The sequence below is a fragment of the Nycticebus coucang genome, chromosome 11 (genome assembly GCF_027406575.1).
Source record: "Nycticebus coucang isolate mNycCou1 chromosome 11, mNycCou1.pri, whole genome shotgun sequence".
Taxonomy (NCBI): Eukaryota; Metazoa; Chordata; class Mammalia; order Primates; family Lorisidae; genus Nycticebus; species Nycticebus coucang.
The window spans coordinates 101,388,547-101,404,490 of NC_069790.1; the positions used below are offsets into that span (position 1 = coordinate 101,388,547).

Consider the following 15,944-nt stretch of genomic DNA (forward strand, 5'->3'; position numbering starts at 1 on the left):
ATGGCCAACTGCAAGGAACCACAGGACCCGAGAACTCAAAAATCCTAGGGCTTTTTTCCACATAGGAAGAAACGGGTGCCTCCTGATAAAATCATTAAGCCCTGTCATAATAAATAAGCTAGTGGATCATTACATCATGGATGGCCAATGACCAAAATTTTTCCTAAAATGATTCCAAGATCAAATCAAAGAAAACGAAGTTTTCTCAGATCGCATATTAATGAAAATCTGCAGGTATGCTGTGCCCTTAATGATCTTACAGATTTTTAAAGGAGATATATCATTTTTAGATACCCTTAGGAGCAACATATTTTGTTCTCATTTTAGATTTAGATATGAACTAACTTGAAAAGTGTTCAGAGTGAAAAGTTTCAATATATGGTCAAAATTAGAATAACAGGTTCCCACCTCTCCCATGCCTGACTCTTTCCTAAGAAGAAATTATAGACACTTGATGTAGTACATTATAGGCACATCTATGTTTTCCCCACTTAATGTAATCTGTAAGCTATTGTGCATTTATTCAAGGTCTAAAGAACACTACTGACCAAATTTGATAGATAGTTGGCATTTTGCATTAGCGTTGCTATAACAAAATATCATGGACAGGGTGACTTAAAGAACAGAAATTCACTTTTTCAAAATTTTGGAGGCTGGAAGTCCTCAAGATGTCAGCAGAGTTGATTTCTTCTGAGGTCCGTCTCCTTGGCTTACAGATGGCCACCTTCTCCAAGTCCTCAGATGGCCTTGTTTTCTGTGCTCTTGAATCTTTGGTTGGTGTTTCTTCCTCTTCTTATAAGAATATCAGTTATATTGGCTTAGGGCCCAACCCTTAGGACCTCATTTAACTTTAATTACTTTTATAAAGGCCCTATTTCCAAATACAGTCAAATTGGGGGTGAAGGCTTCAATATATGAATTCTGGGGAACACAATTTAGTCTGCAATACATTTGAATGATGTATCTTAATTTACAATGGTATGATACATATAAAAGAGACTATCAAAATAAGTGGATACCTTGGACACTTAGAGGTAAAGATATGAAAATACATTATATATAAATTAGAGGTAAAGATATGGAAATACACTTAGAGGTAACGATATGAAAATACATTATATATAATGTAAAGGACACTTAGAGGTAAAGATATGAAAATACATTATATATAAATTTTAGTAAAAAAAGATTAAGGCATGGGGGTGCCCGTGGCTCAGTGGGTGGGGCACTGGCCACATGCATCCAGGCTGGTGGGTTCGAGCCCAGCCCTGGCCAGCTAAAGAATGACAACTGCAACAACAACAGCAAAAATAGCTGGGTGTTGTGGCGGGTGCCTATAGTCACAGCTATTTGGGAGGCTGAGGCAGGAGAATCCCTTAAGCCCGGGAGTTTGAGGTTGCTATGAGCTGTGATGCCATGGCACACTACCAAGGGTGACATAGTGAGACTCTGTCTTAAAAAAAAAAGAAAGATGGGCGGCACCTGTGGCTCAATGGGTAGGGCGCCGGCCCCATATGCCAAGGGTGATGGGTTCTAACTCAGCCCCGGCCAAACTGCAACAAAAAAATAGCTGGGCGTTGTGGCAGGCGCCTGTAGTCCCAGCTACTTGGGAGGCTGAGGCAAGAGAATCGCCTAAACTCACGAGTTGGAGGTTTCTGTGAGCCGTGATGCCATAGCACTCTACCAAGGGTGACAAAGTGAGACTCTGTCTCTACAAAAAAAAAAAAAAAAAGATTAAGGCAGAATGTATTGTATTGAACTATGGTGGGAAATATCATTAACTTTCATATAAGTAATTTGGATAAATCTTCCAAAAACTTAGAAATCCAAGAAATGTTTGTCAGTTCCTGTAACAGTTGTTTAAGTGTATGTCATAATAGGTTGCCAAGGAAGTTGTCATATATCATGGAGTGAAGTAGTTCCCAACATCTTCATCCCTTTGAGCATGTTTTATTTTCTAAGCAAGAAGCCATCATGGGGGACCTTTTTTCCTTGTTTTGGGAGGTGGATCCTCCGCCTATGCCTTTAAGTTTTGCTATTCCAAATCAGGATTATGAATGCCGGAAGGAAGACTCTTGTGGGACAATAGGGAACTTTCTGCTTTGGTATTTTGTCATTTTATTGGTCCTGATGGTCTTCTCTCGGACTTCTGTCTGGGTAGGATATCTTTTCTCATCTTAACTAATATGTTTATTATATACTAGGAGATTTTCTGTAAAATAAATTCACTTTACTCTGATGAAACTACTTTTTAAAAGTTCTTTAGTTTTAAAAATAATGCAGTCTTATTTTAGAGAACGAAAGAATATAGAAAAAAATGAAGAAAATTTAAAGTTAGTTATCTTAGTTCTCAGAAATAACCACTGTTAACATTTTGGAGTATATCCTTCTAATTGTTTCTTTCTTTCTCAATCTTTCTCTCTCCACCTCTCTATCTTTGATTTTTCATGGTTTACATTATATTGTATATATTTTCATATCCTTGGTTTTTAATTTATTATTATTATTATTTTAGAGACAGTGTCACTTTGTTGCCCTTGGTAGAGTGCTGTGGCGTCACACCTCACAGCAATCTCCAGCTCTTGGGCTTAGGCGATTCTCTTGCCTCAGCCTCCCAAGTAACTGGGACTATAGGCGTCTGCCATAGCACCCGGCTATTTTTTGTTGCAGTTTGGCTAGGGCAGGGTTTGAACCTGCCACCCTTGGTATGTGGGGCCGGCGCCCTACTCACTGAGCCTGATCCTTGCTTTTTTAAACTTAGTAATATAAATACTTCTCCAAATTATTTTCATCTGGCAGCAATTTTAATGACTGCACAATTTTCTGTCTTTTGGTTGTGCCATAAAAAAATGTATAATTCTGAAACATTTAGACTTGTTTGCAGTTGGTCCATATGCTATGTAATGCTGGGACAAACTTCCCTGCTGGTTAATCACTTCCAAAATTTTTTTTTTTTTTGTATCCATGTAATTCTAACCAAAGATACAAAGTTGACACGTTCATAGGATGCAAGTTGTAGGATTTGAGGGTTTTGGTACCAGGCAATATACTTTCTACATAGAATAAGATGCAAAACTAAATAAAGTAATTCTAAAGTCACTACTCTTGACACCAGAAGAAAACGCCATCTTCTTAAGAGTGAGATAGCCCACTTTATCAGGACTGTTATCCCCCCAAGATACTATGAGTAACCAAGCTCTTATAATTTGTGGATATGGAATCCTTGCTGGCCATTATTACCAGGCAGATGATTAAGCAAATTACCATATTAGCATTCCAGCCTTTGGCTGGCAGTGGTCAGTTAGACTTAGTGCTAGGTCAGCTCTGGATGGAGAGAAGGTTTGTTATGTCCATGCCAGCTAGATTCCATTATAATAATCAAAGACTCCCCCACCACCTCCTGCCCAAAAAGTTTCATCTAAAGTCCTAATGCTTCTTACAGTAAATACTTTGCCAAAAGGAGATTTGGAATAGTGATAGCTTATGTGTGTCTTAAACTCCCTAGCTAAGTATATTGAATTTGTCTTGCCTGGCAAGAAAAGCTACTTTAGAAAATTAACAAAAAAATTGAAATTGATCACTGCAATTTCATCATGAATATCACTTAAGAGGTCCAAGCTATTCTTCTGCTCCCTTGCTTGCATCAGCTCTTTGGAGTCATAGAGCCCTGAGCTTCAAGAACCTCAAGAGAGCATGTGGCCTAGTCTCCTCTTTGTGGGCAAATGAAATACCATTATGCATTTCCCTGCTTTTTTTTTTTTTTACTGATAAGGCCCAAAGAAGTTAAGTGACTTGTCTAATGTCACACAAGTAGTTAGTGACAGGGAGACTAGACCCAGATGTCCTGTCATATTACTTGTTTGCTTCAAAATAGTTTGTAGTGTGGAATTAAACCTACTCAGTGCTGATTAAAACCTTAATTATCTTAGAGGTTTCGTTTTACGCTCTGTACACTTATGGCAGCCACGATCGGCTGGACTGCTTCTTCTGAAAGGTCCCAGATTTGAAATCTGAGAACCATATGAGAGCTAGTGAAGGAGGATGGATTTTTTCCTTCACTTTGAACTTCTTCATTTTCTCTGTTAAATTATGAGTCTTTATTTACAAACCTTGAAGTAATGATAAAAGCATGATGGAAATATGGTGATAATTATCTTCCAACATGAAGCAGGCTGGCTGATTGCCTCTTCATTTTCCACTTTTTAAGATGCATTTACCCTTTTGCTTTCAGAGACTATAAATACTATACTTAGTTTATATGTTTGTTTAGTGTTTATTCAGATTGCTAGTGATGTTATTTTTCTGGACAATACTAGTCCAAACTCCTTATTTTGCATATGGGCAAACTGTGCTTAGGAGGTGTTAAGTGGCTTAATAAAACCACAGAGCCACAGCCCACATTTTCTACCCTGCCCTGTTTTCACTCACCAAGTCACACACAAAGAGAGTTAATAAAATGCTTTTTGTAACCACAGTTCATATGACTCCACTTAGCTTAATGCAAAATTTTTCTTTTGATTTTGTGGTTGTTTTGATTTAACATCAAATGTGTAAGCTTTCTGAGGAAATGACAAAAACCTAGCAAGTGTTTTCAAGCATTCTTTTTTTTTTTTTTTTTGGCCAGGGCTGGGTTTGAACCCACCACCTCCAGCATGTGGGACCAGCGCCCTACTCCTTGAGCCACAGGCACCACCCTAGCAAGTGTTTTCAAACACCTTCCCTATCCAACACAAAAGGACTTAGAAAATGTGGAAATTACATGGCATTAAATTAAAAAAAAAAAAAAGAAAATGTGGAAATTATAGGAACGTAGACAAAAAGAAATAAAAATCACTCTGGATTATAAAGAAATAACCAACTACTGTTAACTTTTAGGTTTATAAGCATCCAATCTTTTAATAATGTTTCTTATACATATTAAATTTATATTAATACATACATTTTAAATATTTAAGCCCCCAATGCATTTTTTAAAAAGAGATATTATAAAAGAAAAGTCCACTTTGAAGGTTTTCAGAGAATGATTTCTATAACTCAAAAACCAAAGAGGTGACTCATTGGAAATATTTGCCTACCATTGTTTGAGATCAGATATTATGAAAATAATGAGTTAAGGAACTTAGATTGCAGTTATGAATACCCAAGTATGACTTTTCAACCCAAAGGAAGTTAGACTCTCTAAATAATGTTTTTCCTAACTGCAGGCAATTTTAAAACATTAGAAGGAAAAAAATTCTGTTTTATCCCTGAAAGCCAACCATTGCTGCCACTTGTTTATTATTTTTTTCAATATTTTTAGCTAACTTGTCATGCTGTGTATACAAATGTGCATCTTGATGTTTAACCAGTATTGTAAAATACTTATTTCCTCATGTTATAATTTTATTATACTTTTTACTACTATATATCATATGAACGTACCATAATTTACTTAACCATTGTCTACTTTTTTTTTTTTTTTTTTGAGAAGAGTCTCAAGCTGTCACCCTGAGTAGAGTGCTGTGGTGTCATAGTTCACAGCAATCTCCAACTCAGGCTCAAGCAATCCTCTTGCCTCAGTTTTTCTATTTTTAGTAGAAACAGGGTCAGGCTGGTCTCAAACTCATGAGCTTAAGCAATCCACTCACCTTGGCCTCCCAGAGTGCTAGGATTACAGGTGTGAGCCTGTAATGGACCACCAGTGTCCATTGTCTACTTTTGAATTTTGAATTTTATATTATCCTAAGTACACCATGAAGAATATTTCTGTGTACAAAATTTTCTCTCTTTTGTGGGTTGGTTACTTCCTCATAATAGATTGCCAGAGGAAGAATTAAGTGTCAAAGGTGTTAAAGAAAATTTCTAAAGTTTTTGATACATTCTGAAAGATATACATATATGTATCTTTAGGCAGAAGCATTTTCAGCATCAGAAAGCGGGACACTAATCTGAAAAATGGACAAATATATTCATGGTGTGTTAAGGCAGAATATTTGAAATTGGAACTATTTTAAAAAATCATTTCCTCTGGTGCCATATTCATAAATAACATTACAGTTGTATTTTGAATGAAACTTTCTGAAGAATTAAGGAGATATTAAGTCCATGAATGCAGTTAAAGATCTTTGTGTATATAAATGTTTCACATCAGACATCTTAAAGAACTACAAATAATATTACAAATAATATTACCTGATCCTCACGCCTGTAATCCCAGAACTCTGGGAGGTGGGTGGATTGCCTGAGCTCACAGGTTTGAGACCAGCCTGAGCCAGAGCAAGACCCCATCTCTACTAAAAATAGCCAGGCATTGTGGTAGGTGCCTTTAGTTCCAGCTACTTGGGAGGCTGAGGTAAGAGAATCGCTTGAGCCCAAGAGTTTGAGGTTGCTGTGAGCTATGATGTTACCACACTCTACCAAAGGCAACAAAGTGAGATGAGACTCTAAAAGACACAACAAAAAATAAATACTGTTTCTCTGCAATTTAAAGGATACAGGAAAACTTTATAGCTTATAGCTCCTTATTTGTATTATTTTCTCTCCAGTCTTTGTTTCAGTTTTCTTCGTTGAAAACATTTTGATAGACCTGTCAAAGCAGAAGTAGGATCACTATAAACAGGAACTCAATAAGTATTTATTCAACTTATTATTTAACTCAATAAGTCCCGATTTAACTTATTAGTTAACTCAATAAGCACTTACTTAAACCGAGTGTTTAAAATTAGACATTTTAAACACTTCAGGGCCGCAGCAATAGTGTTTGTTAACAAGTAGATATTGGTGAATGACCGCTGAGATCACTGTTACTAATCTGTATTTCTGAAACAGATGTCTGAAATTAAAAAGGATGAAGACAGTGGGGCAAGCACTTCAGTAAGTAAAGGTAAGAGCCGGTCCATATTTGGTATTGAGTGTGGGGAGAGACACAGGCACTGGTGTGGGAAATGAACTACAGAGGTGAACAGTGAAGAGTGTCAGACGCTCTTTCCAGCACAGATGTTAAAAACAGCAAAAAAAAAACAGCTTTTTTTTTTTTTGGCTGAGCTCCTTGCTTTTGATTTCCTAGTGCAAAAGGACTGCTTAACTGCTTTAGCAGGATGGTTCGAAGCTCAAGCTCTCCCTTTACATACATGTCCTTCCTTCAATTCAGTACATTCGGATTAGTTAAGCCTTCTTGCCAAATGCGTTTTTTAAAAAAGGGATATTTTCCAATGTACTCAATACTAATATGAAGCCAGTAGATCTAATACATGTCCACATAAGAGAAAAACTCAAATCAATTCAAGGTGGGGGAGGGAACAAGGGAGCGGTGAGAGGGGAAAAGGGAGGGGGTAGGTGTGCTCCTACTTAATGGGCACAATATTAGGGGTAAGGCACACCTCTTGGGCAGGACACAACTGTAAGGGGTCTCTACCTAGCAAATGCAAACATTGTAACCTAATTCTTTGTACCCTTCAATTAACCAGAAACAATAAAAAGTGGGGCGATGTCTTTAAAAAGTGCTCAAGGTTTTCGGAGAATGGTTGATGTAACCCAAAAAGCAAAGATGTACCTTGTTAGAGATACTTGCCCACTATTGTTGAGATCAGATATTAGGAAAAGAATGAACCAAGGATCTCAGATTGCAGTTACAAATACCCAAGTATGGTACTTTTCAACCCAAAGGAAGTTTGCCTTTTTTGCATAAAATAATTTTCATGTAACGACCTTCATTATTAATGCTATTACAAGTTTAACGGCTCCCTATGCAGCAGCTTTTTCAATAAGTGTAAGCAGTGGGGTGCTGGTAAATGTTTAACAACTGGCTGTCCAAATTGTGTGTTTACATATATTTATTAAAAATTTTACTGGGTGGCGCCTGTGGCTCAGTGAGTGGGGCGCTGGCCCCATATATCAAGGTTGGCGGGTTCAGGCCTGGCCGCAGCCAAATGCAACAAAAAAACAGCCAGGTGTTGTGGCAGGCGCCTGTAGTCCCAGCTACTCGAGAGGCTGAGGCAAGAGAATCACCTAAGCCCAGGAGTTGGAGGTTGCTGTGAGCTGTGACGGCATAGCACTCTACCAAGGGCAATAAAGTGAGACTCTGTCTCTACAAAAAAAAAAAATTTTACTGACATATGGCTGGATGTAGTGGCTCATGTCTGTAATCCTAGCACTCTGGGAGGCTGAAGTGGGAGGATTCCTTGAAGTTGGGAGTTTGAGACCAGCCTGAGCAAGAGCAAGACCCCCATCTCTACTAAAAATAGAAAACTTGGCCAGGCATTGTGGTGGAGGCCTCTAGTCTTAGCTCCTTGGGAGGCCAAGATAGGAGGATCACTTGAACCCAGGAGTCTGAGGTTGATGAGAGCAAGGCTGACACCATAGCACTCTAGCCTGGGACAACAGAGTGAGACTCTGCCTCCAAAGAACAACAAAACCAAAAAACAAACAACAATAACAAAAAAAAAACCCAAACCAACTTTAGTAAGAGTGCTATATATCATGAAAATCAGCAAATACTGAAGATCAGGGCTTAATGTATGGTTTTGTTGATTGCCTAAGCTTAAGAAAATGATGAACCTGTTACTTATGCAGATTATATTTCAGTGCCATGCCTGTAGCCACCACATTGAGAATAGCACTCCCCAAATGAGGAAATAATCTTCCAGTATTCTAAAACTATTATCCCTTTCAGCAAAGAAGTCACTCACATCATTGACAACCATCTTAAGTTCCAACATACATCTTCTGTTTCACTTTGATCTTCCTCCTTAACTTAGAGGAAAATCACATTCATGCTGAAACGATACTTGTTCAGCAGTTGCAGCCATGGTTGGCACTAGGATACCATGGTCTGGCAAAAATCAACAGCATTTTGTGAGAATCATTTGTCTACGTGAAATTTACCATGAAGAGTATTGTATATTGGCCTGGTGCCTGTAGAACAGTGGTTACAGCACCGGCCACATACACCCAGGCTAGGGGGTTCGAACCCAGCCTGGGCCAGCTAAACAACAATGACCACTGCAACAAGAAAATAGCCGGGTGTTGTGGTGGGCGCCTGTAGTACCAGCTACTTGGGAGGCTGAGAGAAGAGAATCGCTTGAGCCCCAGAGTTAGAGGTTGCTGTGAGCTGTGATGCCATGGCACTCTACCAAGGGCAACAGAGTGAGACTCTGTCTCAAAAAAAAAAAAAAAGAAAAGAAAGTATTTTATATTTTATTATTTATAAATCATATGATATACATCATTTATATCAATAAAAAATTGTTTTGAAACAGAGTATCACTCCGTTGCCCAGACTATAGTGCCATGACATCTACTTAGCTCACAGCAAACCTCAAATTCTTGGATTTAAGCAATCCTTCTGCCTCAGCCTCCTGAGTAGGTGCACTACAGGCATCCACCTCAGCGCCTGTCTAGGTTTTCTATTTTCAGTAGAGACATGATTTTGCTCTTGTTCTGGGTGGTCTCAAGTAAAAAGTAATCCTCCCATCTTGGCCTCTCAGAGTGCTAGGATTACAAGCGAGAGCCATCATGCCCTGGGTTTTGTTTTTTGTTGTTGTTTTTTTGAGACAGGATGTCCCTGAGTTGCTCAGGCTATGGTGAAGCGATCTGATCATAGCTCACTGCAACCTCGAACTCCTGGGCTCAAGCAGTCCTCTTACCTCAGCCTCCCACGTAGCTAGGACTACAGGTTTGGGCCACCACATGATTATTTAATTTTTTTTGGAGACAGGGTCTCACCATGTTGCTCAGGCTTGAAGCTGGTTTTAAGCTACTAACATTATTATTACTGAACATGGGGGCTGGGAAAAGATGAGCAATTGCATGTTCTTACAAAGTGTTTCAAACATCCAGATACAATGAGGATAAAAAAACTTCAAGAGGATACATAATAAAATGTGTTAAGATCATTAGAAAGTGGTGGATTTTAAGTATTCATTATGTTTATTTTTAGTGAATGGATTTTATTGTAAGTTTGTATAATTTGATTTTTGATAATAGCCATGTTTAACCATATCACAAAATTTCTGAAAATGTATTAGCTCTTGTGAGCCCACTCTAGCACATCACTTAAACAAAGATCTCCCTTTCTGCTATCCAAATCACATTCATATACACACTTGAACATTTAAGACTTAAAATCTTCAAAGGAAGAAAGCATCTTTCTCTGGAAAACTTTAGAGATCTTTTATTCTTATATTCAGGGGCCACAAAGCTTCAAAAGTGGTATGTCAAGCCTTTATCTAAGTCCTCTGGTCTGTAGGAGATGGGGTGCTGTGCTGGAAAATGCAATTAGATGCCAGCACTTGCAAATTACTAAAAAGCAGGGGCATGACAACAGACCACTAAGAGGAGCCCACACACACACACAGGCTTCATGAAGTAATGTGCAGTTATGGTAATCAACAACTTGTGCCTAACTTGTTGATTTATTTTTGTTGGTTGTTAGCAAGCAAAAATACTTCTAATAAGCGGCAAAACAAAGATGGCACCTGGGACCCTTCACAGATGATGAAGAAACCAAAGCAGAGCCAGTTTACCCCTATAACTGACTCAGAAGTGGCCTTGGTCAATGCCTATCTTGAACAGAGACGAGCCAGGCGTCTTTCTCAGTTTAACCAGGTGAATCAGAACCCGCAAGACAGCGATACTACTGAGTGTGACAGTGAAGAGTCTAATTCGGGAGCCTCCTCGTGGAAGGAGAGTGAAAGTGAACATCACCCATCACCAGACAGTATGAAGAGGAGAAAAACAGCTCAGAGGCAAAGGAGTCTTGGAAATAACCAAATCAGAGAAAAGCCCTGCCTCCACTGCAAAGCCATGAGGACCAATGAATGGTTGACACGCCATTTCCCACAAAAGGCTTCAGTAACACCCCCAATGAAAGGGGAGCCTCAAGAGGAAAATGCCACACCTGACATTAACACAAAATTCAGTAAATTTTGAATTTTATCAAGTCTTTACCTTACTTGAAGCCAAATGAAAATGATGAATAATACACGAAAAATCACCAGAGGTGTAGGCGAGTAGACTTTTATAATAACGTGTCTCAACTAACAACAAAGACATACTTGGGACCCAAGAGGTAAAAATTTCAGGCAATTCTTTGTTCAAAAAACATCCAGCAGCAAATTTGTGTATGGCACCACTGGAACACAGAAGATCTGTATCCACTATGTTTTTTTTATTCAAAAGAACACAAGACAGATATTTTATGCCTTGAGTGTATGTATTTTGTTTATATCTGTAATACAAATAAGAAGGCTCATTGAAAATATATTACTTATATTGAGAAACTGTTTAAATTTATTCATATGTTTTGATTATCTGACTGAATGAGCCAGGTGGAATTAGTGGGAATACAATTACCTGATCCTCTCTAGGTTTATATTTTCAGGTGACTCCACCAAAATAGTATTGCTACATTTGTCAGCTAGGGGCTGGGGAGGGGGAGGAGCTCAAGAGCCTGGAAGAGTAGGGAGGGGTGGTCGCATGACCTCGAAGGGCAGTTGGTTTGTAGGCTGTTCACGGTGGTTGTTCAAAGGGCATGGCAAGTGTTAAAGAAAAAGTTATTCTGACACTTAACATGGTAAGGGAAGACTTTACTCAAGCTATTGTAGTAGAGGCCAACTTTATTGCAATAGGGAATGTGAATCCACTCAACTCCAAATACAACAGGGGCAAGTGGGAATTTCTAGCCAAGGAGCCAGAATGAAGGCATCAGAGGATAGAAGATTGTTTTTTTTTTTTTTTTTTTTTTTTTGTAGAGACAGAGTCTCACTGTACCGCCCTCTGGTAGAGTGCCGTGGCGTCACACGGCTCACAGCAACCTCTAACTCTTGGGCTTACGTGATTCTCTTGCCTCAGCCTCCCGAGCAGCTGAGACTACAGGCGCCCGCCACAACGCCCGGCTATTTTTTTGTTGCAGTTTGGCCGGGGCTGGGTTTGAACCCGCCACCCTCGGCATATGGGGCCGGCGCCCTACTCACTGAGCCACAGGCGCCGCCCAGGATAGAAGATTGTTAAAAGCAGTATTCTCGCTAAAGCTGGGCAAAGAAAGGCCAAGGCCGAGGTAGAGCCCTAGTTGAAAAGAGGGCTCAGGAGAACCTGACTCAAATTTGGTCAAAGAGAGAGTCTTTGTCATAAGTTACCCACAATCCAGGGATAATTTGGGCTAGATTTTTCAGGGAGTGGGAACACCAGCTGTGGGCAATTCAAGTGGGCCTAGGCAGATGGTTGGCCATTCTGGAGATCATTCTTTTATTGGATGGCAGGACCCCATTGGGAAATAAAACAAGATCCAGATCCCAGAGGAAAGGAATGGCAAGAACAAGATAAAGCAGCTGGGATCTTGGTCATGGGGCGGAGTTTGAAGAAGGGCTCAAGTGCTGGGCAGGATTTGGTTACTATATATGGGTTAAGACTACAACCTAGTAAAGACTGAGTCTTTCATGGGTGACAGGAAGGGTATGGGGACAGAGGCCAGAGACCTATGACTTTGGCCAGGAGTCATTCCTGATAAGAGCAGATTCCTTAGCTGATTGCAACAGAGAGACCTGGGAGGCAATGTGGGAGCCCTAACCAGTGGGACAGGCCACCTGAATTCAGGACATGTGGTAACATTACTGAGCTTGTTTTTGAACACCATATCTTGTTCAGATGGTCTCAGGATTAGAATAGGTCTGAAAGCACAGGAGAAAAGCAGGACAACATCGACCTTTCCACAAAGACTTTTCCCTATTCCTGACAACCTCCTTTACTTTTTTTTCTCAGGCAGAACTCAACTTCCCTTCTTAATGCTCCACTGTACCCTATAAAGTATCTCAGCACTTTTGACAATTTGATGAATGTATTTGTTTGCAAGTCTCTGACGGTTGTATGTATTTAACCACCCTTAAAGGTAGAGCCCATGATTGTCTCCGTTGTCTCTCTGTAGCCTAGCACAGTGCCAGACAACGTGGCAGGTAAATAATGCAGTTGAATCAACGTACAAAGGAGTTTATAAGTGCAGAAGTGGGAGGGAGCTGGGGAAACAGATGGAGGAATCAGGGCAGGGGTCAGTATCTACAACTTAGTGAATAATTCCGATATTTCCAGTTCGATATGATCAAGATGCTTAAATTATTCTGTTTATCCATGTAGTATCCTCACTCATAAAACAAAGCAAAAAAGAACCAAGTTCAAAATATAGTAGTAAATTACAGAGGCAGGATTTATACCTAAGACATCTGGCTTCAGAGCTTGGGCTCTTAATTGCTATAATCTTAATCATTACATTGTAGAAACCACAAAGGGATTTCAGTTTAGCTACAATTGCTGGTCACACAAAAATCCAATTATTGAGACAATGAACATGGCCAAGGAAGAAAATTTTTTTAATACAATGGATGTCTTTTTCTGTTTTTATTTTATTTTATTTTATTTTTTCAGACAGAGTCTTATTTTGTTGCCCTTGGTAGACTGCCATGGCATCATAGCTCACAGCAAACTGAGTGATCCTATTGCCTCAGCCTCCCAAGTAGCTGGGACTAAAGGTGCCCGCCACAACACCCGGCTATTTTTAGGGATGGCCACAAAAGATGTCTTGCAGAGAGAATGGGAGAAGCTGCCTCAAATCATCCCTCCCAATAGTAGAGATCACGAGCATTTAAAGGAGGGGCCATGTGCCTTGGGGAGGGTCTCGGTGTAACTAAAGGGGCTACATGCATTGGGGGTAAGTTGTTGGGGATGGTGAATATGGGCATCAGGAAGTCTGCCTAGGAGTCTTCAGAATCTCAGCTCCTTTGTCTTGCCGAAAATCTAGTAGTTCTGGGAAACAACTCAAAGGTCAAGTAGCTAGTTAAGGAAGAGGATTATAAAAAAACGCAGGGGTCTGAGTGGCTCCTGTGGCTCAAGGAGTAGGGTGCCAGCCCCATATACCAGAGATGGCAGGTTCAAACCCACACCAAAAACTGCAAAAAAAAAAAAAAAACATAGGGCTCATTGAAATTTTTTTATGTGCCCAGTTACCATTATACTCTGAAGACAGAAGATACTGATTAAAAGGTAAGTTAACCATCACCTCCCACATAGGCATAAATGATATCCAGGCAGATACAAACTCACCAGGGTCTATTGGAAAAGGACAATAGCCGTTTTCCAGATTACAGAGTAAGGCCCACGTGTGTTGTTTGTACATCCAGAATATAAACTAACGACACTATTACCCAAAGAGACATTTATATCAACTGCTACTTTTCCTGGTCTCAACCATGGAACTTGAAGCAGCCTGAGTTGGGGGTAGAAGACGCTGCCTATAGGAAGTAGGAATCAGGGTTGAGTGTGGGGGATTATAAATCCTATAAATATGGGGATGCTAACCAGGATAATTTGTGAGAACATGAAACCAGAAACAAAGACTAACTATAGCTGGGAGGACAGAGCCAAGGACAGAACTGCACCCAATAAAAGGGATAAGGCAAGGCCATGGTAGGATGGGGAGCAAAGCATGGCCAGGTGCGTCGGGGTTAGAGCAGTGGGTGATGCAGGAGATGGCTGGTCATGCTGGATGTTGCTTTTATGCAGAGTCTGGTGTGGGCTCTTGGGGTGGGCCCACTGGGCTGTGTAATAGTCACCTCTTCAGTTCTCAGTCTCTCCTTGCTGGATAAGGTACACTAGGTCTTCTCTGTTTGTTTTTTTTACAGACAGGGTCTTGCTCTGTCACGTAGGCTGGAGTACAGTGGTGTGATCACTCACCATAACCTTGAATTCCTAGTCTCAAGGGATCCTCCTGCCTCAGCCTCTCAAGTAACTGGGGTTACAGGCACATGCCACCATGCCCGGCTAATTTTTTTTTTTTTTTTCTTTTTGAGACAGTCTCACTATGGTAGAGTCTCGCCATTGGTAGAAGTGCTGTAGCATCACAGCTCACAGCAACCTCAAACTCCTGGGCTTAAGCCATTCTCTTGTCTCAGCCTCCCACGTAGTTGGAACTACAGATGCTCACCACAATGCCCAGCTATTTTTTTTTTGGCTGTAGTTGTCATTGTTGTTGGCAGGCCCTGGCTGGGTTCAAACCTGCCACCTCCAGTGTATGTGCCTGGTGCCCTAGCTGCTGAGCTATAGGCGCCAAGCCGTGCCTGGCTAATTTTTAATTTTTTTTGAAGAGACAGGGTTTTGCTGTGTTGCTCAGGTTGGTCTTGAGCTCCTGGGATAAGGTATACTTCCATCTCAGCCTCCCAAAGCACTAGGATTAGAGGTGTGAGCCACCACTCCTGGCCTCCTGGTCTGTTTTTTTTATGGTTGAAGCCTGTAACCTGTTTGGGTGGGTCACTTGAGGACAGATGTGACATTCTCTGGCTTGCCTCCTCTCTGTGGCCCATCCATGCAGCCAAGTATCATCAGGCTGACAATGTCTCCCTACTTCAAATATCACAATTACCAGGCACTGGGGTGCAGGGAAGTGTCCAGCTGAGAAGGATATGACGGAGAATGAGTACATACCCTGGTGTTTGGAGAGGGGTTGAAGGATGGGGGGAGAACTGTAGTCTCAAAGTCTGACCTAGTAGTATATGCCCTCCAGCATTGGGTGTGGAGGTTTGATGGGAAGAGAGAATTCTAACCAATAGGCTAGGGGCAGTGGCTCATGGCTATAATCCTAGCACTCTGGGAAGTCAAGGCAGGTGGAATGCCTGAGCTTACAGGTTGGAGACCAGCCTGAGCAAGTGCAAGACCCAGTCTCTAAAAATAGCTGGGCATTGTGGTGGGCGCCTGTGGTCCCAGCTACTCAGGGGGCTGAGGCAAGAGAACCCCTTGAGCCCAAGAGTTTGAGGTTGCTGTGAGTTATGACGCTACAGCACTCTACCGAGGGTGACAAAGTGAGACTCTGTCTCAAAAAAAAAAAAAAAAAAGGAAAGTAAGTGGCTGGCTGCAGTGGCTCACACTTGTAATCCCAGCACTTTTAGGAGGCTGAAGTAGAAGCATCACTTCTCAGGAGTTCAAGA

General features: G+C 40.7%; 1 protein-coding gene across 1 annotated transcript; it reads left to right on the forward strand.

The window, feature by feature from the left end:
- Positions 1-1,974: 1,974 nt before the first annotated feature.
- Positions 1,975-10,908, forward strand: SSMEM1 (serine rich single-pass membrane protein 1). Its single transcript, XM_053553403.1, has 3 exons — positions 1,975-2,157; positions 6,808-6,862; positions 10,412-10,908. The coding sequence occupies exons 1-3, from the start codon at positions 1,975-1,977 to the stop codon at positions 10,906-10,908; spliced, it is 735 nt and encodes a 244-aa protein (XP_053409378.1).
- Positions 10,909-15,944: the final 5,036 nt, after the last annotated feature.

Coding starts and splice junctions, on each gene's coding strand:
- SSMEM1 (XM_053553403.1), top strand. CDS start 1,975: ATGGGGGACCTTTTTTCCTTGTTTTGGGAGGTGGATCCTCCGCCTATG. Junction 2,158..6,807: donor TCTCTCGGACTTCTGTCTGG/GTAGGATATCTT, acceptor TTTCTGAAACAG/ATGTCTGAAATTAAAAAGGA. Junction 6,863..10,411: donor AAGCACTTCAGTAAGTAAAG/GTAAGAGCCGGT, acceptor GTTGGTTGTTAG/CAAGCAAAAATACTTCTAAT.